A 26,867-nucleotide genomic window follows, 5' to 3' on the forward strand; every position below is an offset into this window, starting at 1 on the left:
TGGATTGTTGTTGTGTTTTTCCATGTTTCTGTGTTTTGTGCATCACAGAACATGAAGATGCTTACATTTTAATAAATTGTAGGGCAGACAGCCGGTTGAACAGGAGGAGTTTAATCTCTGTCTCCACTGGATTTTTTTTATTCTATAGTTGTATTTGTTTTCCTTGATCACAGTGTCAAAATGCATTGTATGTAAAGTGATTCATAATGGTCTTTGGTTTACAGAGAGAACAGAAAAAACATAGGGAGTTACTACTATACAACTAAATGTATTGGCAATAAAAGAATGGAGAGTCACATATACATAGGCTCCCACAACTCTTCCTACCCACCTCTTGTTTCTTATACATCTTTGCTTTGCTAGTCAATACTGCCTCACCTTTACTTCATCTCCTTTTTGAAGTCTAATTTTTGTGCCTTTTTGCCTTCTGCCCCTCACACCCTGAATTCCCATCTGCCTTGCTGCTTCTTGTACCCACCCTTTCCGCTTTCAAAGCTCTCCTTAAAATGCACTAAATCCATGCAACCCATAGACAATAACTCTTAGCAATGTAAATACCCAATATATTTAAAAAGACACTCGAAGACAGACCTTTTGCATCTTGTATCTGATTTGTGTTGTCTGTTTCTGCAGATTGTAAACTCTTCATGGCAGGAAGTGTGTCTTATACAGAGCTATCTATGTTGTTAGTGCTTAACAAATAATACATTCTGAATGCTGCACTGAAAGTCACTGTGAAAGTATATACTAGAAATAATTAGGGAATGGGTTTAATAAATAATGCATTTATTACATGTCCTCCCATATTGATTTGCTTTGTGATTGGAGTAACTATCTTTTGGCTTTGGACCACAGAGTCCATTTGTGAGGCTTCAGATCATTCTCTCTTCCTTTCTTTTGCCAAAAAAAATCATATCCCCCATGCCTAGAAGAGGATTAGGTCTGTTTACGTTAACACTCAGCTTGTTTAATTCTTTTAAATTTCTTTATGCTGCGAGCTCCCAGATGCTGGGTTGATTTCCTCATCTATGCACTTTTCTCCTGATCATTTAGTTTTGTAATTTAACTTTCCTTCCTTCTAAACCTTCCATCATTCCACTCTGCCCTTTTGGTGCCCCCTAGGTCACAGGGCAGCAGTTCCAAACTACAGTAAAGCAAAGCTAGAATGTTGTTGGCAATGCAGCCTGCACAAACACATCTTTAACTACTCATTCTCCATGATCTAAGAGGCTTTAAGATACACAATTTTGGATTAAGAAGATTGAAGGCATCTGTTGTCTTGTTTATGTTCAGATACTTTACAGTCTTCCATGTCACTTAAAATATGGAGCTGGAATGCAGAGTATGGCATCTTTACATCCAATTGTCATCTTCCATAGTAAGGCTAATCTGAGTTGGCCCATTCCTGCAGCCAAATTTCATTGAACTAAAACAGTGTAAAATCAGATTGAAACCTGTATAATTGTCAGAATTTGACCCTCAGAACCTTAAAATTTCCTCTGTCTTACTGAAAGGGAGGCGTTTGGGGTTTTCTTTTTCTAAACATGAACTCAATGTTGCTTCATGAAATTCATCCTGCCAGACAGGTGCAATTTTAGTACCACAGAACTATACCAGGAGTTTTATCACCATATCTTTTCACTATGACTGCCTATTATTCTGTATATAACATCACAGGCCACAATGCAGTTTCAAGGGAAATGCTATAACTCAACACCAGATTAAACCAAGGTCTCATTAATGAGCAAGACCTGGGATTTTTATTATTATTTAGATGAAAATAATAAAGTGTTAAATTTAATATTTCCCAGTGAAAGCTAGCTGACATCCTGTATTTGGAGGGAAGATGGGAGGGGACAAAGACATACTAAGTCAAACATTATTGACTAAGTTTAGTATTGTAAAGTTGCTAATTAGTGGTTCTAGAAGGTAAGTAAATGCGGCCTATTAGTGGAGTTCTGTCATCCGCACACTGGACTGTGTGTGGGTATGAGAGAGAGGGGTACACAAACCAGGCCTCTCTCTCACCAAATTGAATTTCTGCACAATGTCAGTTTCATTATTTCCCCATTCTTTACATAGGAGTCATGCAATGCTACTATTATTTCACTAATTTTGCTAAAGCTTCCCTCATTTATCCACCATCAAAGCATTACACAGTCAGAGGGGCTGCAGGAAATGTGTAGATGATATAGTTAGGGCTTTCACTGCCATAAAGCCTCCCTTTTTTGACCCTGCCCCAAGTTGCTAAATGCACTGCGTCCTGTTGCAGCTGTGAGGCTTCGTAAAACAGGAACAGCACTCGTGATAACACTTCTGCATTTAATGGCAAGAGACTTTTTATTTTTTCATGAAAAATGGGTCACCTCTTACTATATAAGGCCATAGATTGTATGAGTGAGTCATTGTAATTCAAAGAATTTTATAGTTATTAAACAGGAAAGTTGGTCTTTTGGTGAGGGCATGAACCTGGGACTCTTCAGAGCTGTACTCAGTTCTGTATCAGACTCCTTGAATGATCTTGATCAAATGATTTAATCTCTCCTTGTCTCACTTCTTCATCTACCAAATGGGGATAATGGAGGAGGTGTTCATATACTAGTGATGGAGACCATATAAGTACCTATATTTATGGAGCCAGCCTTTTCTGGTCTTCCATTCCTTGTTGTTAGATTTGAGGTGGAGAGATAATCTAATAGAAACTATACAGTTTAGAATTTGTTAGGGAAAAGTTATTGCAGTATCTTCGCCAGCAGTTTTTCAATCATAAATGAGTGTATATTGTAGAAGGGCAGTCCATCCACTTCCATTTCGAGACTGGCAGTTACTCCACTGCGGACTCCATGCTGTATAAGTGTTTTCAGCAACTTTTCTTCCTAAAAATGGTATAATTAATATATGATTAATGTACCTAATGAAGCAAAGAGTATTCCTCAAGATCTTTCAGTTAAACGTTAGAGGACTTTGACCATATCTTCCTAAGCATTTATTTTGACTAGCAGAGTGGAAAATATTACCATTCTAATGGGCCAAAGCATATCTTTAGTAGCAGGAAATGCAACTGCTAAGGAATTAACAAAAGTCAGTATTTATAGATACCTTATAATTACTGAGCAATATGAATGATACCAAATAAAAAGCACATTAGTGTCCATTCAGAAATTTGAAGCCACTCTATTGAGACTCTGGCTGGTTTCCTGTTAGTAAATTTCATAAATTAGAACCAAACACATATTCACACCAAGTTTCTTAAAGACTATCTGGATTCCTCAGAAAATAATGACTTAAAGCAGCCTAAATGTGTGACTAAATCTTTTAGGGCTAATCCAAATTGACTGCTTTTAAGGCTGACAGTGCATGTGTTTGTGTGGGTGGGGTGTCCCCCATAATTAGCATAAATTCACCCGTGGAAGGGCTTCTCCCACCAGTTGGGATTCTCATCACTAACTAAAGTTATTTCCTGATGTATACAGGAGCCAGAAACAGACAGATTTTAAAGAAACAGGGGAAAAGAGAATAGATGGGGGGAAAATCCTGGGCTAAACTTGTGTAACCTATATCCATCCTGCTTCCTCAGTCTCTCTTGAAGGTTCCAACTCTGCACAATGATCAACACCTCAGCTTCTACTGATGCCAGTGAAAATTGAGGGTGCTTAGCACCATACCTGATTGAATCATAATAGAAGAGGAGAAACAGGAAGGAAAGGAAAGAAAAATGTTTAGTGCTTGGAGTTCTCTTAGAGGATGATTTTTGGTCACCCTGGCATAATAAACAAAATTTGAGGAAGTGGTAAATCCTGGAGCATGGGGTTGCATCCCTGACCATCTTGGCTAATAGCCATTGATGAACCTATGTGTCATGAACTTATCTAATTCTTTTTTTGAACCCAGTTAAACTTTTGGCTTTCACAACATCCCCTGACAACAAATTACAACATATTGTGTTGTGTGAAGAAGCACTTCCTGATGTTTGTTTTAAAACTGCTTCCTCTTAATTTAGACTCATAGACTTTAAGGCCAGAAGGAACCATCTTGATTATCTAGTCTGACTTCCTGCACATTGCAGGCCATAGAACCCCATCCACCCACTCTTTAATAGACCCCTAACCTCTGGCTGAGTTACAGAAGTCCTCAAATCATGATTTAAAGACTTCAAGTTACAGAGAATCCACCATTTACACTAGTTTAAATGTGCAAGTGACCCGTGCCCCATGCTGCAGAGGGAGGCAAAAACCCCCCAGGGTCTCTGCCAATCTGACCTGGGGGAAAAATTCCTTCCCCACCACAAATATGGTGATCATTTAGACCCTGAGCATGCGAACAAGACCCACCAGCCAGGCACCTGGGAAAGAATTTGCTGTAGTAACTCAAAGCCCTCCCATCTAGTATTCCATCACCAGCCATTGGAGATATTTGCTGCTAGCAATCGCAGATTGGCTACATGCCATTGTAGGCAGTCTCGTAATACCATTCTCCTTCATAAATTTATCAAGCTCAGTCTTGAAACAAGTTAGGTTTTTGCCCCCCAATGCTCCCCTTGGAAGGCTGCTCCAGAACTTCAGTCCTCTGATGGTTAGAAATCTTTGTCTAATTTCAAACCTAAATTTGTTGATGTCCATTTGTTCTTGTGTCCACACTGGCGCTTCACTTAATAACTCCAGTCCCTCACTGGTATTTATCCCTATGCTGTATTTATAGCACTCTCATCTCCCCATAGCCTTCTTTTGGTTAAGCTTGTTAGGAGCCCCCCACAGTCCTTTCAGTTCTTAGTTCGCTGACAGAATCAGAAGTCCAGAAGCAGGCAATACGACAGATTTATTAGGATCTTTTCAAGCAAGCATCCATTAGGACCCTCCTAGTCCTTTACACCAATAAATCTCCCCCCCCCCCCCACTTCCTGTTTTACCTCCGTTTTTATTATGTATCTTAACCAATCATTTCTTTAACAATATTACAAGATGATTCTTTAACTAATCCTAACATATTGTAACATAATTATTTAACCAATCATATCCCACCACCTTAACTGATCACACTTAGTTATTCAAGAGACAGAAACAATCAAAGAACCAGACAGAAATCATTCAAATAGATAATAGAGAATAAAGAGTGTAGAGTTTACAACCACAACTGTTGATAAGTAATTCTTTTGCCAGAGAGAATGCTATCAAACCACATTTCCTTTAAACATTCTAGGATCTTTTCTTTATCTGGAGATGTTAGACTGGATCACTGTCTTAACAGCCTGGTATTAGATGTTATGTTGGAATGTGCATATGCACACTTCCCAGCTTATGGCCATCACTCCTGCATCTGAGCCAAACTACAAGGCTTCAGGCCATCACAGTGAAAGAAGGCCTGTGGTTTTGATTTTGTTTTATACCCCTATAACCAGCTAAATGATAAGGATATACTTACAAAACGTGGGGCTTTACAGGCAGGCCTGAATATCTATATTCTATATACTAACAGGGCTAAACAAGCCAAACTCTTTGAGTCTCCTCTCATAAGGTAGGTTTTTCCATTCCTTGGATCGTTTTAGTAGCCCTTTGCTGCACCTGTTCATAGACATCTTTCTTAAACATTGGAGAACAGAATTGCATACAATATGCCAGATGAGGTCTCACTAGTGCTGTGTATAATGACATTAATACCTCCCTTTCTCTACTGGAAATACCTCATCTGCTGCAACCTAGGACTGCATTAACTTTTTTCATGGCTGCATCACATTGGCAGCCCATAATCATCAATCAGTGTGATCAACCAATACACCCAGGTCTTTTGCCTTTACTGTCACTTCCAAATGACAAGTCCCCAGCTTATAGTAAAAATTCTTGGTTTTTTAGTCCCTAAGTGCATGATCTTGCATTGTGAACTATTAAATTTCATCCCATTTCTATTACTCCAGTTTTCAGCGTGACCCCCTGGTTCTTGTGTTATGTGAATCAGTAAGTAATACTTCCTTAGTCACTTTCTCCACGCCATTCATGATTTTATGGACCTCTTGGTAACTTGGGTGCAAGCAAAGAAAATGTCTTTTAATATGGCTAAATGTATACTTCTACGAAAAAAGAATGTAAGCGATATTTACAGGATGGGGGAACTCTATTCTGGAAGCAGTGACTCTGACACACATTGGAGAGTCATGACAGATAATCAGCAGAACATGAGGTCCCTGTGTGATGCTGTGGCCAAAAAGACTAATGTGATCCTGGGTTGCATAAAGAGGAAAAGCTCACATAGGAACAGAGAGATTATTTTACCTCCATTTGCCACTGGTGTGCTCATTGGTGAAATACTGTGTCTAGTTCTGGTCCCACAATTCAAGAAGGAGATAGATCAATTGGAGAAGGTTCAGAAAAGAGCAATAAGAATGATTAAAGGATTAGAAAACGTACTTTATAGTAACAGACTCAAGGAGCTCAGTTTATTTACCTTAAAAATGAGAAAATGAAGGGATGACTTGATTACAGGCTATAAGTACTTACAGGGGGAACAAATATTTAATAATGGATTCTTCAAACTAGCAGACAAACATGATCCAGTAACTGAAAACGGAAGTAGAGTTAAGTGGTTCTAAACCTGTGGCCCACGGGCTGCTTGCAGCCCAATCAACACAGAGCTGCGGCCCATGTGACATCCTCAGGGCCATACAGGTAGTACTGGATGCAGCCCACATAACACATTGCAGCCCACAATGGTAAATAGGTTGAGAACCACCGAGCTAGACAAATTCAGACTGGAAATAAAGTGTACATTTTTAATGTTGAGAATAATTAAACATTGGAACAATTTACCAAGGGTCCTGGTGGACTCTTCATCACTGACAATTTTTAAGTCAAGATTATATGTTTTTCTAAAAGATATGTTCTAGGAATTATTATATGGAAGCTCTATGGCCTGTGTTATACAGGAAGTCAGATTAGATGATCACAATTGTCCTTTCTGGACTTATCTGTGCATTGATGCAGTCACTTTGTTTGTGATTACATCCCAATTTTATAAAATTGTCTTGTTCAGTAAGGTAAGCATATGAGCAAGTGTGTTCCCAGTTGAACTGTTAGAATATAAACAGAATATGAAATCCATGTCTATCGGAGGGAAGAAAAGGTGCTCAACAATCCTAGCACACCCAGCAAAAATGAAATGTTCATTCATCATAATATAAAAAGAAAATATATAGAATACTCTATGTGATGGGGCGTCCACCCCACACTGGTGTGGAAGGGATTAACCCTGCTCTACCTCCAGAGTGGAGAAGTTGAAAGGAGTTCTCCAAGCAGCCTAGAGAGGCTGTGTGGGCTGCAGCCAATCAGGGAAGGGCTGCAAGGGGTAACCAATTAGGGTCCAGCAGGCTTACATAAAAGGAGTTGCAGGGGCAGAGACTGTCAGTTGTTGCAGGGAGCCCAAGGAGAGGGAGAACTGTGCTCCTAGCAGCCTGCAAAAAGGTAGCACCTTGGACTGAGCAGTTGCTGGCAGGGACCGGGGGAGCAAGAGAGAGCTCATGGTTGGCTGCTGGGACTTGCAGGCTGGAAGCCTTGAGAAGAGGGCGAAGAAGGTGCTGGGATTGCAGAAAAGTGGCCCAGTGAATTGAAGCAGCATTGGTAGAGAAATAAAGGAGAGGCAGCAGGAGGCCACTATCTACAGGGTCCCTGGGTTTGGACCTGGAATAGTGGGTGGGTCTGGGACCCCTCACTTGCCTCTGGGTAAATGGCTGGACTATAGAACTGGGAGGTATTTCCCTCCCCCCAGCATGGAGAAAACATTGCTGGAGGGCCGAATCCATGAAAAGGATGCTGCCGTTCCTGGATTGAGGCGGGTCTGCAGGCGGAGAAGATGGCAGGAGAGGGCATGCCGGCAGAGAAAGCTAGTCTCTGAGATGGCCAGAGGAGGTGCCTCTCTGGTGAGTGAACTCCATCACATTATATAAACAATGGGAAGCACTCTTTCCATGGAATACATTATAAAAGACTGCAGAGGCAACAGTGCATAACTTACCTATTCTCTGAACAACTATTTAAGAGAATTTTAAAGCCACAGTAAATACTGCATGGATGTTCAGTTTCATTTGTACAAACATTATCCCTGCTGCTCTGTCTTTTGTTTAATATTTAAATATAGTCATTAGAACCCTTCACATATGGTATTAGCACTGTCTGTAAAGAAACAGGTTTTTTTTTTCACTAGTTTTGTTCATAAGAAACCATAGAGGAATAAGAAAAGTCTAGTGATTCTCTGTACTCTCTTCCCCTTTATTCAGATTACTTGCCCTTTAAGTAATGTCACACAGTTAACAACTTTTGGTAGGCTAGTGTTTCCTGATCTTTGTTCTGATGTTTTTCTTTTAATTTGTGTGGAGACTGCTATTGAAATTTCCATAGCATACCCAGGACAGAAATCCCTGTAGATTACTTTCACCGCATGAAATATCCTTATGTTGGCAAGTCATGCAAAATGATGTCTAGCAAAGTCCCTTATGTTCTTATATCAAAAGAATGATACAAGAATTCATAAACCAAAAATGTCAAGTATGCTTTTTCATAAAATTTACGGTATTTGTATAGGAATGTTTCAAACCCTTACAGATTACAATAGTTTTACTATGCCATTTGGAGAAATTAATGTAGAATACTATAGCATCAATATACATGTTTAATGTATTTTTGTGTGTGAATACATCTGAAAATTTTCTAGAAGCATTGGAAAAGTCTCCCAAAGCCACTTAACATGAGAAAATTTTATTGAATCTAGTACCCTGCATTTTGAATTGTACCTCATAATGATTGCTGTCTTTCTTAAATGTCCTGATAATGTGATGTATTTCTTAGCCGAAGCAGTCTTAAATAAATCACAGCTTTACTTTAAAGAACCAGAAAATCCCTAGTTATATTATGTCAAACTGTACACAGCAAGCAATCAACTACTTATAAAAGCATCTGGCTGCATCTTTTGCAATAGAAAGTGCCAATTTTCATAAGAAAGTGTCATGGTTCTGATCATAACTGCACTTAAACATCTAAATATATCAAGTGCAGAATCCAGTTGTAAATTTAAATATGAATCCTTGCCCCATGTAAAAGGTGTCTCTGCACGCAAAATGATGTAAACTAAATTTCTCCTCTTGAATCATGAGGGAGAAACAAACTACATGAGCTTATGAGATATGTCATATCATATATATAATTCTTTCACCTGCATATTTTGCTTGTTAAACATCTCTGGCCTGAATATATTGAAAAAAGCTTCTCCTGTTTTAATATGTGATAGTTTCTGATAAACTATATTCTATTGTCAGACATGTTACTGTGTATCTGTAATAAGTAAACACAATGTGCAACTCGTTTCCTTAGCTGTCCAGTTCTTTGCAATTCACTCTGACCTATGTTTACAAAAGTACTTTAAACTGAGCAGAAAAATGAGGGCAACAAGAGATTCAAATTTAATAGAAGAAGTAAGTAATATAGTAGAAATGTGCTAATTTGCACTAGTAATGGGGAAAACTCAAGTCCCTTTGCTCTGAATGCCCCTGAGAGGAGATTCTGATGAGGAGGGGACAGCAGGTGGGCCGTGGAATACATATCTGCATCAGATCTTGAAGAATTACAGTTACAGTAAGTAACCATTTCTTTTTCTTCAAGTAGATCCAGATGTGTAGTCCACTTAGGTGACTCACAGGCAGTAGCCCATCCAGGAGGTTGGTGCTCAGAGTCTATTGAAAGAGGGATCACAGGACTCTCCTTCTGAAGCTTGCATCCGCTCTGGAAGATGCGGTAATAACATAATGGTCTGTAAAAGTGTGTATGGATGACCACGTGGCCAGCCTGCAAATATCCAATATGGAAAAGTCACTGAGGAATGCTATTGACGTTGCTTGTGCTCTTGTCCAATAAGCCCGTATCTGCTGAGGAGGCACAGCTCAAGCTATACATAGTCTTGATACAGGATGTTATCCATCTAGAGATGGTCTGTGAAGAGACCACTTGCCCATTCAAGCGGTCCGCATATGACATGAACAGGTTAGGTGAAGCACAAAACACTTCAGTCTTATCCAGGTAAAAGGCTAGATACTGCCTGATATCCAAAGTATGGAGGCACTGTTCCCCCGGGCGACGAATGCAGCTTAGGAAAAAATACAAGAAAATACACTGCCTGGTTCAAATGAAATTGAGACCCCACTTTGGATAAAAACTTTGGATGTGGTCGTAAAGTTACTTTATCTTTGGAGAACTGTGTATGTAAGGCAGCCTTGCCATCAGGCCTGCAGTTCACATACCCTCCTTGCAGATGTAATGGCTATCAGGAATGCGGTTTTCTGAGACGAAAGGGGCAGTGGACAGGATACCAGGGCTCGAATGGAGGGTCCATTAGAGCTGCCAGAACAGTGTTTAGGTTCCCCAAGAGGACCAGCTCTCAGACCATAGGATGTAAACGGAGAAGTCCTTTTAGAAATCTTGTCACCAAGGCCTTGGAAAAGATTGATTTTTTTTCCCTGAACAGGGGGATGAAACACTGATATTGGTGCCAGGTGCACTCTCGGTGAATTGAGTGCAAGGCCCAATTTCTGAAGATGTAGTAGGTACTCCAAGGTGTCGTGGATAGAAGATGTCTGTTTGATCGAACATGGACCACACAGAAAACTTCTTCCACTTCACTAAGTTAGACCATCCTAGTAGAGGACTTCATACCAAAGAGTAGGACTTGTTGGACAGCTGCTGAGCATTGCTCTTCCTCTTCATTCAACCATGCAGCAGCCATACCGTAAGATGCAGGGAGGTAAGTGCAGGATAGAGGGTGCGGCTGTAGTTCTCAGTGAGCAGATCGGAATGGGGAGGAATCAGTATGGGAGGCTGAACCAACAGTGCAAGAAGGTCCAAGAACCAGCACTGTCTCAGCCACACTGGAGCTTGGTCTGATCTGCCTTGAGCTTGAGAATGACCTAATAAATGATTGGGATAGGGGAGAAAGCATACAGAAGAGTCAACTGCCAGATGCAGTGGAAGGCGTCGGAGAGGGAACCTTGGCAGAGCACCTTCCCCCCCCATCCGCCTAAGGGCAGAACAGGTAACACTTCCTGTTTTGCCTTATCACAAATAGGTCGATGCTGGGAATGTCCCATGATGTGAAGACATTCTGAAGGAACCTCACCTTCAGGGACCACTTGTGACTCAGGGAGAAAACCCTGCTGAGATGGTCCATGAGACAATTCTGCACCTCAAGCAAGTGGATGGCTATCAGAATCATGTCCTCTTCAATGCAGAATTGCCACAGGTTGATCACCTCTAGGTAGAGTAACTTGGAGTGTGCTCCCCCTTGTTTGTTCATATAGCACATTGTGGTGGTATTATCAGTGAATATGTGAACCACAGAGTGCCTGATACAGTCCCAGAAAGCACAACATGTATTGCAGATGGCCCAAAGCTCCAGCACATTAATATGAAGTGAGGCTTTCTGTTCGACCACAGACCCTGTACCCTCAGTGAATCCAGATGTGCTTCTCAATCCTGAAGGGCAGCTTCTGTAACTACTGACTTGGTTGGAGAAGGCTAAGCGAAGGGGATGCCCTGGCATACATTGCGTGGGCACATCCACCTCTTTAAGGAGCCCAGGATTAGTGGGGGAAGGCAAACCAATTTGCCCAGGGAATGCAAGGCAGGGCAATATACCATCCTGAGCCACATCTGAAAGGGGTGAACACAGAGCCTCACAACCTGGACCACCTGTGTATAAGTGGACATTTGGCCCAACAGGCTCAGACACACCTGGACTGCCATGAAGGGCTGAGATTGTAGACTAAGGCAAAGATACCGAATTGCATGGAAGCAGTCGGTCAGCAGGAACACCCTTGACATCGTGGAATCTAACAGGGCCCCAATGAACTCAATTTTTTTGAGTGGGAGCCAACGTTGACTTTCTGGTGTTTAAAATGAGATCCAGATGGATGAGCAAATACAATGTAGTGTTGACATGGGCAAGAACTTCCTCTCTGGAACTGCCCCTTATTAGACAGTTATTGAGGTATGGGAAGACATGGATTCCCTTCCTCCTGAGATATGCCATAACCACAGTCATGCATCTGGTGAAAACTCGGGAGACAGAAGAGATGCCAAATGGGAGAACCGTATATTGAAAGTGGTGTTCTCCTACAACAAAACCAAGAAACTTCCTGTGGTTCGGTAGAATTGCCACATGAAAGTAGGTGTCCTGAATGTCCAAAGCAGTGAACCAGTCATTCTGACACAATGTGGGAGGGTAGTCAATAGAGTAACCATTCAGAACCTCATGTATTTGGTAAACTTATTGAGCTGCAAAGATCGAGGATAGGTCTTATTCTGCCCTTGGCTTTGCGTACCAGAAAATACCAGGAGTAGAAGCAATGACCCTGATGTTCTGGTGGAACTTCCTCCACTGCTTCTGCCGCCAGAAGAGAGCTGACCTGCTCAATGAGCAGTGTCTTGTGAGAGGGGTCCCTGAAGAGGGATGGGGAAGGTGCAGAGGAGGAGGTGTGGAGAGGAGCTGGATGGTGTAACTCCATCTGACAGTGTCTAGAACCCAGTTGTTGGAAGTAATTGATCTCCAAGCAATGCTAAAGCAGTCCAGCCTGTCCCTAAAGGAGAGAAGGGAAAAAGAGGATGGAGCAATAATTGGAACAGTGCTCTGTACCAAGAAGTCAAAATGGGTGCTTAGAAGGTGCCAAAGAAAGAGGGCACGTGGACTGGCCAAACTCCAAGCCTGACCGCTTCCTCTTGTGGGATTGATCCCTTTTTCTGGAGTAGTTCTACTGTTTTGGTGGGGAAGGGCTGCCTAAAGGAGTGCTGTGGGCAGTACTGCTGCTGCCCAGCACCATAGTGGTGCCTTTAGGTCAACAGGGTGTAAACCCCAAAGGATTTCAAGGTAGCCCTGAAGTGCTCAAAGGAGCGTGAGTGTGTCATTGATCTTGTCCAAGAATAAGGTCTGACCACCAAAAGATAAGTCCTTGATGGCTTGCTGGACATCATACATGATTCCAGAATTTTGCAGCCAGAAGAGTGATAGCAGAGGCCATCACCCTGGCCAAAGTGTCTGCAACATCAAGGATGGACTGCAGGGATGCTTTGGCCACCAAGCAGCCTTCCATGACAAACACCCAAAATATCTCATGCAAGACCCCAGACAGCTGGTCAATGAATTTGTACACAGCTGTCCAATTAAGGAAATTGAATGTAGACAACAAGGCCTGTTGATTGGCGATCCACATTTGTAGTGATGAGGATGTGTAGATTTTCCTGCCCAGAAGGTCCAACCACTTGAAGTCTCTGTCCTTAAGGCTGGATTTGAATCTGCCCTGTTGGGCCCTGTCATTCACTGCCATTACAACCAGGAAATTTGGGGCCAGATGGGATAGAACTCCTCAAATCCTTGCACAGGAACAAAATAGCCCTTCTCCATGCACTTAACCGCCAGTGGTACCATGGCCAGTGTGCTCCACAGAGGGCTTTTGCTGGTTCAAGGAGCGCATCATTGATTGGGAAGACACCTCTCCCAGGGACAGATGGCTGCAAAATGTCCACCAATTTGTGAGTTTTCATGTAGGAACTCTTCCTGAATGCCGAGGGACATGGCTACATGGTGTAAAAGGTTTTGGTTCATCTTAAAGTCCTCTGGTGTCGAAGGGGAGGACGAACTCAGCAGTACAGCATCATCTGGAGATGGGGATGAGGCTCTTGACTGAGCCAGTGCCAGATCTTGCTCTCGGGATGATGTACCCAGATGGGAGGATTCTGGAGGCTCTGCGAAGAGGAAGCTCGCTGATGCCTGGGTTCACAGCTGATCTGCAGCCACTCCTATTGTTTTGGTGAGTGATCTTGCCTTTGAATGAGACAAAGAGTGGGAACTCCGTAAACGAGGGGTATCCCCCTGAGTCCGGGAAGGCCACTGATATGGGTAGGCCAGCACGGTCCAATTGGCACCAGGCCAAGGACCTCTGTCTTGACCATGGGGCACATGCCAATCCTGGGAGACATAATGGTCCATTAGCAGCTGTCGGTGCTCATCAAGTGATGTAGAGCGGGAGGATGATGACTCCGACTCGGATGTAAAAGAGTCCTGGGATCTTGGTAATGAGTGGAGTGATACCAGACAGAGTGGGTAGGTGATCCGATTCATACATTGCCCAGAATGAGGCAAGAGGAGGTGCCTTAGATAAGAGCACAAGTCCAAGCCAAAGGCAGTATTGGTTACGACACAAATACTGGTACCAAGTGCAGGGCCGCACATGGGGGTGGGAAAGTATCCATTTTACTGGGGCCTGGAGGCCCTGGGGTACCTGGCCTAGGCTGCAACCCCCATTACCATGAGGAAAAAATTGAAGCTAAATTGTAGATCATGCCTGAGGATATTTATAGAAACTTATTTCCCTGTATCTATTGTCCAGATCTTGTGAGATTTGCAAATCTTGGAGATTTGTAACACAGGAGGGGGCCCGTGTTACAAGTTTGTACTGAGACCTAAAAAATTATGCTTGGGGCCCTGCCCAAGTGCCCAGATGTTAGATATCAAGGGTAGTGAAAGCTGCCTTGGAAGCATCTGTGGCACTGACTTCAATTCCCAATACTGAGGTCCCTTTTACTGATTCCAGTGCTGGCTCTACCTCAACCAGTAGGAAGACCAGGTTGGGGTGCGATGCGAAGGGACACAAGAATTCAGTGGCACACTAAACTAGAGGGGCTATTGAAAGTGCAGCCCTAGGAAAGTCTTGGACCAGCAGTGATATCAGGACTGAAAGACAGAGGAAGGTCCACAGCTGCCTGGCATGCTGACACAATGGATACAGTTGGTACTGGCATCACCATTGTCGGTAACGGACTTGATGGACATCTGGAGGAACTGGAGTTGATAGTACAGGGTTTCTGACCTCTCTGCTTGGTATTGGAGTAGGGTCAGAGATACCTGCACCATCCCATGTGCTGGCGCCAGCCCGTGCTGGTCTGTGCTCTTTCTGGGGGAGACAGAAGAGTTGTCTCAAGACCTAGAACAGTCTCAGTTGATCTTATGAGACCTCTTTCTTGGCATCATTGATGGAGAGTGGTTTGTCCACCTTTTTGGGGAGATGTCTGCCCCTGAACAGGTGGCAGTGAACTCAGAGCCCAAAGACAATCTTCAACCCAATGAGGGTCTTGGTACCAGATCAGAGTGCATGGCCTGTTCAAGCAGGTGCGGCTTCAGGCAAAGGTCCCAAGCCACCTGAATCTTTTTCTTGAATAGTTTGCAGATCAAACAACGCTCTTTAAGTTGGGCCTCACCAAGAGAAAGCAAGCACCGTTTGTGGTGATCTCCGCTAGGGATCACTCCTCCACAATAAACTAGGTTAACACTAATTGTGAGGTTATAAGACTACAACCACACAAGGTTCCAACTCCAGCCATGGGTGGTAAGAAGGAACTGAGGGGGTTAGGTCATCCCTGCCTCATATAGCCAGGGGAGGGGCCACAGCCATGAGCACTGCTCCTCTACAGGTATTAATAGGCAAAATCTCTGGCTGCAACCCACTGGGTGTGTACACACCTAAATGAAATATATGATTGCATCTACTCAAAGAAAAAACCTTAAATTTTTGCTGAAAAAGGAAGGGAGATGACAAATTGTTTGTGTGACTAAAGTGAAATGCACATTAGTCAAATGCTATGTAAAATTAATACATTTCCACGTAGTCACCTTACTAAGAAAGAACAAGGGGATTATAAAAAGTCCCAGTAAAACCTGAGAACCAAAATGACTCTCTTTTGCATATATATTGGTGACTAAACTTAAAAAGAGTGAGGAAAGGTTAAGATTATTTAGATTTCTAATTAAGTTACTAAGAAACCAGCATCTCACAGTAACCTAATCAATGATCCATGCAACTTCACAGGGATCACATTTGCTGTAAGAGACAACAAATGTTTTTCAGATCTCTTATTGAAATAATATGTTAGGAAGAACTTGATTGACCCAAAACATATTCCTTCTTTTGTTGTGGGAACAGAGAGAGAACGTCCACACCTTTGGTCTGCTTTACAGTGCAGTCATAATGTTGTTTTAAGTATGATGCTGCAGCATTTTTCAATGGAAAATAACCATGTTTCAATGGCAGTCTACTTCACTTTGGTGGATTATCATTGAGTGGTTTCATGGAAGAAGCTTCCTTTTAAGAAGAGATTTGAATGCAGACAGGTGAGGCTGTTTGGTGTTTAAGGGTTCATTCATATCTCTTCTTTGCATTTATATTTGTTGTTCATAACTGTCCAGATCTTCCATGCACAAACACAAGTAACCAGAGAGATAGGTGGATAGAATATTGCTTTCTTATCTTAACTGGGCACTTGTCCAGAGCAACTAAAAGCAATTGCATTTGGGAGGTAATTGCCAGCAGAAAACACACTGTCTGGAATTTCTTGCTCAGTTTTTATTTTTTTACACTAATGGAGTACGGTGTTCAAGCTCAAGAAATTTGTTGCAATGCTTAACTATTCCAAGATTTATAGTTAGAGCCATCATAGCCTCTTGACAGAGAATATGACATTTTCTTTCTCCCTACAGAGCTGTTTCCATTAATTTTATATGAATGAATTTTATCATTGAACCTTCAAGGGTCCTTCTGATTATCAGATCATTATCAAGACTGCCAGCTGCAGAACTTGGTAACACAAATGCAAAACAGGATTTGCTCTGTGAGATATCGTGTTTAATTACAATACCTCATTACCAGGGGATTTTGATTAAAAATTAAAGTAGATTTTTAGGTCATGTAGAATTAAAGGGAAATGAGAGGTGCAATGTAAGTGGAAAAATAATTGAAGAATGAAAAGTAACTAATTTTAATTGAGAGAGGTTTTGCTAGGTCACAGGACAACTTCCTAAGAATAAGAGCTAGAAAAATATGGATTCAATTTCAATTATCTTTCCCTTACACCGGGTATCAAAACAATAACTAACAAGCAATTCTGAGAAACTTTTTTTTAATACCTGGCGATTTAAGCACATGATGTGAAGAAATAGTCCTGAGTATCCTGTTTTTATTGTGTTTTTCTAACCTTGAATATTAATTTAGTTTTTCTAGTGTTAAATAACAAACCCAACACAGTGATTAGCATGAGATATTTTCATGGAATTTTAAGTAGAACCTATTGTGATTTCAGTAGAAATACTACAGTGATGAGAGTACAGGATGGATGGATAGACAGAAGTTGCCTAGGACTTTGCTTACAGATCACATAAACAATATTGACTTTTTCCAAGCCATTATGTTTGTCATTCTGTCAATGAACAATAAGGAAATCCAGATTGATGTGTTATTGACACAGTAGACCAGATCCTGTTCTCTTGATGATGTTCCTTTTTATTATTAAAAAAAAAAAGAGTAAAACTATGACTCCTCTCTGCCATTTTAATTCATTCTCATTTTGAAAACCTCCACAGATTGCAGAATTACTTCAAGTTCTGAGTTGTATTGGTGAAAATGTGTTTGAAATGTCAGAACTTCAATTCTCTGTCCATTCTTTAATTCAGAAATATCTGAAATAACAGACATCCAATCTGGTAAATAAAGTTCAACTCCGGGGCTTCAACCTGACATGATAAATCTCAGCTGAGAACACTTTTACAGTTGGTTCCCTCAAATAGATCTCCCTTTGCAGATTTCCAATTATAATCTTACGGTCAGGCACCAAATCAGTTTCTACTGTGGCAAAGCTCTTCCTCTACCTCGGTGGGTCCAGCACTTCCTTCTAGTGGTAGGTCAGGGAACTTCTTCAGCCTTTAGTGTTCTTCCACCCTCTAGTGGTGGGGGAGGGTAATATATTCTCTCGAAGATGGATGCTCCCTGCTGGCTCCCGGTCCTGTCTTTGGTTCTCACAGGCCCTTGCCTCTTTGCTGGGGCTCTTGCCCCCCCAATGAATGGCTGGTAGGCAGTGGGGGGAGGCACACGCCCAGCCTCAACTCTGGGCTCCAACGTAGGGACCCTACAGGTAGCAACAGCATGAGGCTGCTAGTTCCCTGGATTACTTCCCTGTGCCCCTTGACTTAATGTCTGGACCCTGCTCAGACAGGGGCTCTTCCTGGCCTCCTTGCCAGGGAAGGCTCTTGACCTCTGACAGCCCCACTGGGCATGGTAGTGCCGAACCACATGTCCAGTTCTATCTTCCTCTTCTGACAGGGTCTTTTCCCTCAGGACTCCAGGCCTGGGAAAGGTTCCTTGCCCTGTTCAGGCTGGGTTTTTCCCTCCCCCAGTCTTTGTACTTGCAGGTTCTCTTCTGCCAGTGTTCTGCTCCTTCTCCTAAACCCTCCTGATTTCTGACAGCATCTTGCCTGCTCACACACTCTCTGGTAGCTCGTCTCACTCTCACAACTCTAGCCACACTCTTTCTCTGGAGGGCAGGCTTTCCTGGGAGGGGCCTTGATTGGCTTCAGCTGTGTTAATTAACCTGGAGTAACCCTGCTCAGCTACCAGGGAAAAGGGACTTGCTGAGCCTGGGGCTGATATATTGGCCTTTTAGCACACTCCGTTAGCCATCTAGTCTGACCCTGTCACACTACCAACATAAACATGATCAGAAGGGAAGAAAGTTTATATTTCAAGATGGAGGGTACTGGTACTGCAAGTTGAAAAAACAATGAAACACTTGTTAGAGGACTCTTCCCCACAATAGATGCACCTTTAGATGCTCCTGTGTCCCATGGGTGAGGCACCTTTGCACTTCTTGTTTTAATTTTTATCTTTTTAGCATGTGTTTCACATTTCCCAGCAGTTGGGGGAGCCATGGTTGGACATGTCTGGACATGCTGTGTATGTGACAATCACAAGGCACATGCTTAACTTTTTGGATCTATACAGGGGTGCTAAGAGTTTCTCTGTGTGGTGGAGTGGTGACAGACTCTGAATACAGAGGAAGGTTAGTCTGCCTGCAGCTGGTATGTCTTGCTGGACCACCCCACTGGGAGTGAAATTATTTATTTTACTTACTGTACAGTAGCCTACGATCACATATTTGGATTCTTTTGTAGTTCTCAATAAATGGTTAAAATTCACCTGGTCTCTCTCAAACTTAACTGAATTGTTCTATGGGGAAGGGCAGTTTGTAACAATGGATGCCCTTTGTCAGGACCAGTCAAGGGAAAGTCATGCCTGACCAACCTGATTGCTTTCTATGAAGAGGTGACTGGCTCTGTGGATATGGGGAAAGCGGTGGACGTGATAAACCTTGACTTTAGCAAAGCTTTTGATATGGTCTCTCACAGTATTCTTATCAGCAAGTTAAAAAAGTATGGGTTGGATGAATGGACTATAAAATGGATCGAGAACTGGCTAGAGCATAGGGCTCAATGAGTAGTGATCAATGGCTCCATGTCTAGCTGGCAGCCGGTCACAAGTGGAGTGCCCCAGGGGTCGGTCCTGGGGCCGGTTTTGTTCAACATCTTCATTAATGATCTGGAAGATGGGGTAGATTGCACCCTAAGCAAGTTTGCAGATGACACTAAGATGGGGGGAGTGGTAGATACCCTGGAAGGCAGGGATAGGATACAGAAGGACCTAAACAAACTGGAGGATTGGGCCAAAATAAATCTGATGAGTTTCAACAAGGACAAGTGCAGAGTCCTGCACTTAGGACAGAAGAATCCCATGCACAGCTACAGACTGGGGACCGACGAGCTAGGCAGCAGTTCTGCAGAAAAGGACCTGGGGGTTACAGTGGATAAAAAGCTGGATATGAGTCAGCAGTGTGCCTTGGTTGCCAAGAAGGCTAATAGCATATTGGGCTGCATTAGTAGGAGCATTGCCAGCAGATCGAGGGAAGTGATTATTCCCCTCTATTCGGCATTGGTGAGGCCGCATTTGGAGTATTGTGTCCAGTTTTGGGCCCCCCACTACAAAAAGGATGTGGACAAGTTGGTGAGAGTCCACCTGAGGGCAACAAAAATGATTAGGGGGCTGGAACACAAGACTTATGAGGAGAGGCTGAGGGAACTAGGCTTGTTTAGCCTGCAGAAGAGAAGAATGAGGGGGGATTTGATAACAGCCTTTAACTACCTGAAAAGGGGTTCCAGGGAGGATGGAGCTAGGCTGTTCTCAGTGGTGGCAGACGACAGAACAAGGATCAACGGTCTCAAGTTGCAGGGGGGGAGGTCTAGGTTGGACATTAGGAAAAAGTTTTTCACTAGCAGGGTGGTGAAGCACTGGAATGGGTTACCTAGGGAGGTGGAGGAATCTCCATCTTTAGAGGTTTTTAAGCTGTGGCTTGACCCTCGCTGGGATTATTTAGCTGAGGTTAGTCCTGCTTTGAGCAGGGGTTGGACTAGCTGACCTCCTGAGGTCCCTTCCAACTCTATGATTCTATAATGGGGTGTTGACAGCCATTGAACAAAACTGTAAATCCTGTACATAATGGAAATCACTTCAAGAAGCAGGGTGTGGCAGCACCCCAGAACCCTTAGTTCCAGCACCAATGCATGGTGGGTGCTGGGAGATGCTATGTAACAATCACCTGTGCCAAATCCATCTTCTTATATCTAGTAATGGTACTGAACAAGCTTTGTTTCTTTTAATTAACATTGGTCAGGTCCTACATCAAAAACTTTGGTCTTCTACTTATGGATAAATTGGATAATAATTAAAAATCAAACCATTATGGAAACTTCCACAACAGGATGCTGGCAGACCCCCTAAGGATCCATTTGTTAATCACAGGTGGCCCTTGGTGTAATCTTGTTTTATCAGGGTACAGCCTGATATAACTTGGCCCCCTGGTGAAATGCAACAGTGAGTCAAGAGGTGGGAATAGTTAGGGGACTGGAGACCTCATACAGGCCACACCCTCAGATGCTCCTGTGTACCCAGGACGAGGCACCTTTGCCCTTTTTGTTTTAATGTTTATCTTCTTAGCACGTGTTTCACATTTTCTGGCAGTAGAGGGTTATGGTTGGGCATGTCTGGACATGCTGTTTTCGTGATTTGACCATCACAAGGCACATGTATAACTTAGGATATATATAGAGGGGCGTGAAGAGTCTCTTTGTGTGGTGGACACTGGACAGGTGACAGACTGAACAGAGAAGAAAGTTTGTCTGTTTGCAACCGGTACATACCCCTGGAACACCCAGCAAGGTGGGTTTACATTACTTGCTGTACTGTAGCCAAGGATCACATATTTGGATTCTATTATATTTTTCAATACATGGTTAAAATCCACCTGATCTCTCTCAAACTTAACTGAATTGTTCTAGGGGGGAGGGCAATTTATAACACCCTAGAATTTTTTATATTGAGCTTCAAATTGTTTATACTGATTCTGTCCAAATATTCATAGAAGCCCAGCAGCAGATGTATTCAGAGGGACCAAGTCTACATATTTTTGAATATTTTTAAATAATAGTCATGCTGGTGAAAAGAGTCTGGCAGCCACTGAGAGTGAAATCTCTTTTTATCCTAGTAACAGGAGAATATAGACATCTACAATATACAAAATTTCTCACGCTGCCCCATTAGTATGCCTCAACCCCATTCCGGTTGGCACATCTATAAGGATAAAGAGGAGGTTCAGTTTTCCATGCTCACATAATCATTGGAACCTTTTCTGAGAATGTTGGTTGTGGGGTGTGCTCTTGTCCACTAAGAATTGGACTGAGAGCCCAAACTCATTTCCTGTAGCTCATCAAATAGTCATATTTTTGAACCCGTGACCAACAACTGAAGGTTTCAACATCCCATTATCAATCTCCTAAGCCAGTCTATCCAGAGAGTACCTTAGTAATGGATGGAAGTGCTGATGCCCAGGCTGCCTTCTTGGACAGTCTGGGGAATCCAATAGCTTTCCTCAGATAGCGATCATGTATTTCACAGGTGTTGAGGACATACAGAGCACAAGCAACAGCATAGCCTCCCCAGTTAGAGACCCCTGAAAGTGAAAGTCACCATGAAACTGGACAGTAAAAAATTAAATATAAAAAGTTTTTAAAAAATTGTTAGTGAAGAGGTAGGAATGGCCTAATAATATTCATTTGGGACAAAAAGGATTTTTTAATAAAACGTTTTAAGATATTACAAACACTTCATACAGTACATTGTACACTCCCTATTAATTTACTAAATTCAGAACAGTTACTGTACTACCCATTCTAGTGTTATGATTTGAAATTAACTAGTTTGAAAAACTCAGCTGTAAGGGCTACAGACTGGAGATGTCTCTAGCCTTCCAAATTACTTTGATAAGTTAGTTGCCAGTGGCAGAGTTAGCCACAATCAGAAACTAATTTATGGACCAGTGGTAGACTACACAATTTGAGGGGTTTTATTAGCAAGATTTTCCCAATGCCTGTATTGGGTTGAAATAGTCTATAAGAATAGCCATGTGCTATTTCATTAATTGTGCCGTAGATATTCTATTTTTAATATGTCTTTTAGTTGTTTATTTTTATCCTTGCAGAAACATGTTACTAGAAAATATCTCATGGGGAATTCTACAGCATCAACAATTTTTTTTCCAAGCTATTATTGGATTACCTTTGTTATACTAATTACATCATACATTTTATTGACATTTCTTTGACATCCAAGCCTTCAAAGTTTATTTTAATGTTTCGGGTGATTCTAATAATAAATTATAGAGCCAGGAATAGAATTCAAGAGTCTTGACCCCCAGGCCTATGCTCTGACTCCTAAAGTATGTTTCTTCTCATTTGGTGGGTACAAATCTTGCCATTCAAATTCACATTTGGGTACCTTCTGCAGTATAAAAGTTCCTAATTTTGCTATATGCTGTACTTGTGTGTTTAATTTAGAGTTGAGCAAAGTTTTTAGCAGAGGTAGGCCAATATTGAGCACTGTTCCGCTGATTTCAATGCGAGAGAGATAGGCTGAATGCTTTTGAACACAACACCTTTAACTATTTAGTGCAGTTTCTAAATGAAATTAACAGAATTCTAAAAGTTTAAAAAGGGTCCAAAATAACTCTCAAATAGGACTCTAGAATCAAGTGATGAATGTTCTTTTTGTTTTGTAGGAAATCACTATGAAAAGTTCATTCTTGTAACATGCTGAGCATTCTCCATTTTCAGATATACCAGGGAAAGATGTGGATGCTCAATACCTCACAGGATTGGGCACAAAATATTGAAAGCTCATGGAACCAAAATTAATCTGCTGTACAGGTGCTTTGTTTTCACTTTTTTTAACTTACCAGCTACAATAGTGAAATCAGCTTCAACATCACAAGCAATAACATCTCCATTTTTTATGTGCCTCCTTACAGCTTCTTTTACTTTTCCCATTCCCAGTTCATTTCCTCCATCCCCAATGCCTTCATTAAAGAAGAAAAAAAGATTCATGAGTATCCAAACCACCTTAAAAATACAAACTCATTTATGAGCTATCCAGTTCCTTTCACAATAGTCTGTGTCACAGTTCAACTCTTTTGAACTGTTTTCAAATATGTAATAAAACAGAAGATCACAAAAACAATAGCTGAAAACATTATAATATACTAACTTACAAAACATTCAGGTATGTGAAATAACTAAAACTTATGCTTTATGAGTAGCAGCCAAAAGATGGAGGCATTTTTCAATGCTTTTGAACAGGTCTGACACTGTCTAGTAAAAAGAAGAAGTGATCTGACACTTCATGGAAGGACTTAGACAAATGTAATATATTTTGCATGTTGTATATACAAAAATATTATGAAATATTTAAATAAAGCAAAAGAGGAACTTCAGCTTGTTGCTAGTTTTGAGGGGAAAAAATAAGTGGAAAGAAACAATTTTTGCACAAATATATACAAAGTGTATGTGATGCTTTAGGAAGTAGCAGGAGTTTCCTCCTGCATTTGGTTCCCTTTTGTCAGGGAGTAGAGGGACCCTTAATTATACTCTCACTGCTCTCATTATTCCCACCAATTCATGGAATCACAGAAGATTAGGGTTGGAAGGGACCTCAGGAGGTCATCTAGTCCAATCCCTTGCTCAAAGCAGGACCAACCCCAACTAAACCATCCCAGCCAGAGCTTTGTCAAGCTGCACCTTAAAAACCTCTAAGGATGGAGATTCCACCACCTCCGTACGTAACCCATTTCAGTGTTTCACCACCCTCCTAGTGAAAAAGGTTCTCCTAATATCCAACCTAGACCTTCCCCACTGCAACTTGAGACTGTTGCTTCTTGTTCCATCATCTACTACCACTGAGAACAGCCTAGTTCCATCCTCTTTGGAACCTCCTTTCAAGTAGTTACAGGCTGCTATCAAATCCCCCCTCATTCTTCTCTTCTGCAGACTAAACAAGCCTAGTTCCCTCAGCCTCTCCTCATAAGCCATGTACTTCAGCCCCCTAATCATCTTCGTTGCCCTCCACTGGATTCTTTCCAATTTGTTCACTTCCTTCCTGTAGTAGGAGACCCAAAACTGGACACAGTACTCCAAATGAGGCCTCACCAATGCCAGTAGGGGGGCATAATCACTTCCCTCAATCTGCTGGCAATGGTCCTACTAATACAGCCCAATATGCTATTAGCCTTCTTGGCAATAAGGGCACACTGTTGACTCATATCCAGCTTCTTGTCCACTGTAACCCCCAGGTCCTTGTCTGCCAAACTTCTGCCTAGCCAGTTGGTCCCCAGTCTGTAGCAGTGCATGGGATTCTTCTGTCCTAAGTGCAGGACTCTGCACTTGTCCTTGTTTAACCTCATCAGATTTCTTTTCAGTTTTCCTCTTAGAAAGACAGACCAATTTTTTTTTAAAAAGTGGTCACTGATTAGAGGTGTCTACTTTTGAGGGCCCAACGGGAAATACTTTGTATCTTACTTTCAGATGTACTGAGCATCTACAGTCCCTTGCCAAGTCAGAAGCCAGGGACCAAGACTGGTATCATCTCTCAGGGTCAGACATTTCTAGATTCAAATCCTATTAGAATGAAGATTGCATTCTTATTTTTATTTCTTTAGTAACTTCTTTTGATCTCTTAAGCCTACAATTTATAATCCCTTAAAATCTATTTTTCTGTAGTTAATAAACTTGTTTAATGCTTTATGTTAATCGGTGTCATCTTGAATTTAAGTATCTAGTAATCTTAGCTCAGTAACAAAGACTGGTGCATGTCTTCACATTGAAGGAGGAGCAGGCTTATTAATATAATTTTGGAAGTAGACTCCTTTGGTGCAGGTCTTGGGAACTGTGTGTGTGCAGGGGAGGAACTGGCTGTTGCCTTCCTCTCTCATGGGTTCATGTGTGGGTAAGGCAGAGTATTCATATAACTCAGTTGGGTGTGTGACACCACCTGCTATCATGTTAGGTGATAACAGGATCTGGAGAGGCTGTCTGTATATCTTCGGTAGAAATATGGTGGAGAGCCCACCTGAAGCTAAATAGTTAATAAGGGTACTCAGCAGTTCCACAGCTCCCAGGCTGTACCCCAGGGGGGTCTGCATACCATGACATTATGGTCCTCAAAAGACATAGCTTTACATATCAGTTGCAGACCTGAAAGCTGTCAGACTGGTGTGACAACTATTTCTATCGCAGATCATGGGAATCAGCCTCTTTGCAGCTATGATGTCTGTAAGGGCTATGTTTTACCTCAGCAGGCAGTGGGAACCCCCTCTACTCTAGGAACTCAGAATTTCCAACTCACTAGACCTTACCTTCCAGGGGTACAAAATGGCTTAGCAAATGTGGCCAGATATGCTTTCAGGGTAGAAGTTTCCCCAAGTAGACCTTCTTGTGACAAAGTCCAACAGAAAGTGTCAATTGTCCTGTTCCTTAAAGAGTCATAATATGTTCCATTACAGATGCTTTTTACTCCATGGTCAGGTAGACTCTGCTATGCTTTTCCACAAATCCCAGTCATTCATAGGGTATTACTATGAGACAGGACCAGGCCAGAGTCAAACTTATAGACGTTTCCATTGTCAACACTGGTTCTCCACTCTCCTGATGCTGTCAGTGAAAACTCCACTTCACTTTCACGATACTTGTACCTAATCAACCAAGATCATGGTTGCTTACTCCACCCAAGCCTTCAGTCCCTTCACTTAATTATATGGGTGCTCCATGCTAAATACTAGAGAGCAGTCTTGCTCGAAAGAAATTCAAGAGATCCTACTAAATAGTAGAAATCCTTCTATAAGAGCTATTAACCCCTGTAAATTGACACTTTTTCCATTTGGTCTTTCCAGAGTGGGGTATCACTGTCTGTGATGGGATGTCCACCCCACACAGAACTGGAAGGGGTTAAGGTGGCTAAGTAGGCCTATTAACTTTACAGGCTGCTCCTGGAGGAACAGCCAGGGAGCAGGGAATTAATTGCAAGCAGGTTCAGCTGTGCAGGAATAGAAAGTGCCTATAAAGCCAGGAAGCTGGCAAGAGACAAAGGCTGCTTCTGGGAAAGGGCAGTCACTCCCTGGGAAGAGGGAGGAGTGTTTGGAGCTGGTACACCCAGAGTAAAAAGGGGAACCAGGAAGAGGTGTAGAAAGCAGTCCTAGGAAGGAACAATGAGGTCTGGGAGAGGAAAACCTAGAACTGCTGGGTTGAGGGTCCTTGGACTGGAACCCAAAGTAGAGGGTGGGCTCTGATTCCCCTACCAGCCACTGAGGGAGTAGCATCTGAGGCAGTGAATGGGAACACTACCTAGGACTACTGAATATATATACCCTGGAACAGGTGTGTAGCCAGATATACTGTAGCCTGATTTTATAGTTATTAATTTATTGAATAGGGTAATAGGTTTGCCAATTGCTCTAATTAAAGGATTATGAGGTTCGTGTCCTAAATCAGGCTTCAGGTGAGTTTTATAAGGACACCGGGTACAACACAGGAAAAATTCCAGTGATAACCAATATTTGTATAATTTTATAAATTTATTAAAATAACAC

General features: G+C 42.1%; 1 protein-coding gene across 1 annotated transcript; it reads right to left on the reverse strand.

Annotated features, from left to right (window-relative positions):
* On the reverse strand, nucleotides 1-23,420 carry LOC137152477 (D-glutamate cyclase, mitochondrial-like). The gene is made up of 3 exons (XM_067547093.1): nucleotides 23,187-23,420; nucleotides 21,754-21,905; nucleotides 1-2,876 (listed from the first exon to the last, which is right to left on the reverse strand). The coding sequence occupies exons 1-3, from the start codon at nucleotides 23,332-23,334 to the stop codon at nucleotides 2,733-2,735; spliced, it is 444 nt and encodes a 147-aa protein (XP_067403194.1). The 5' UTR covers nucleotides 23,335-23,420; the 3' UTR covers nucleotides 1-2,732.
* Nucleotides 23,421-26,867: the final 3,447 nt, after the last annotated feature.

This window comes from Emydura macquarii, unplaced genomic scaffold (assembly GCF_026122565.2).
Source record: "Emydura macquarii macquarii isolate MOO-44397 ecotype Brisbane River unplaced genomic scaffold, CSIRO-AGI_Emac_v2 contig_1229, whole genome shotgun sequence".
NCBI classification, from domain to species: Eukaryota; Metazoa; Chordata; order Testudines; family Chelidae; genus Emydura; species Emydura macquarii.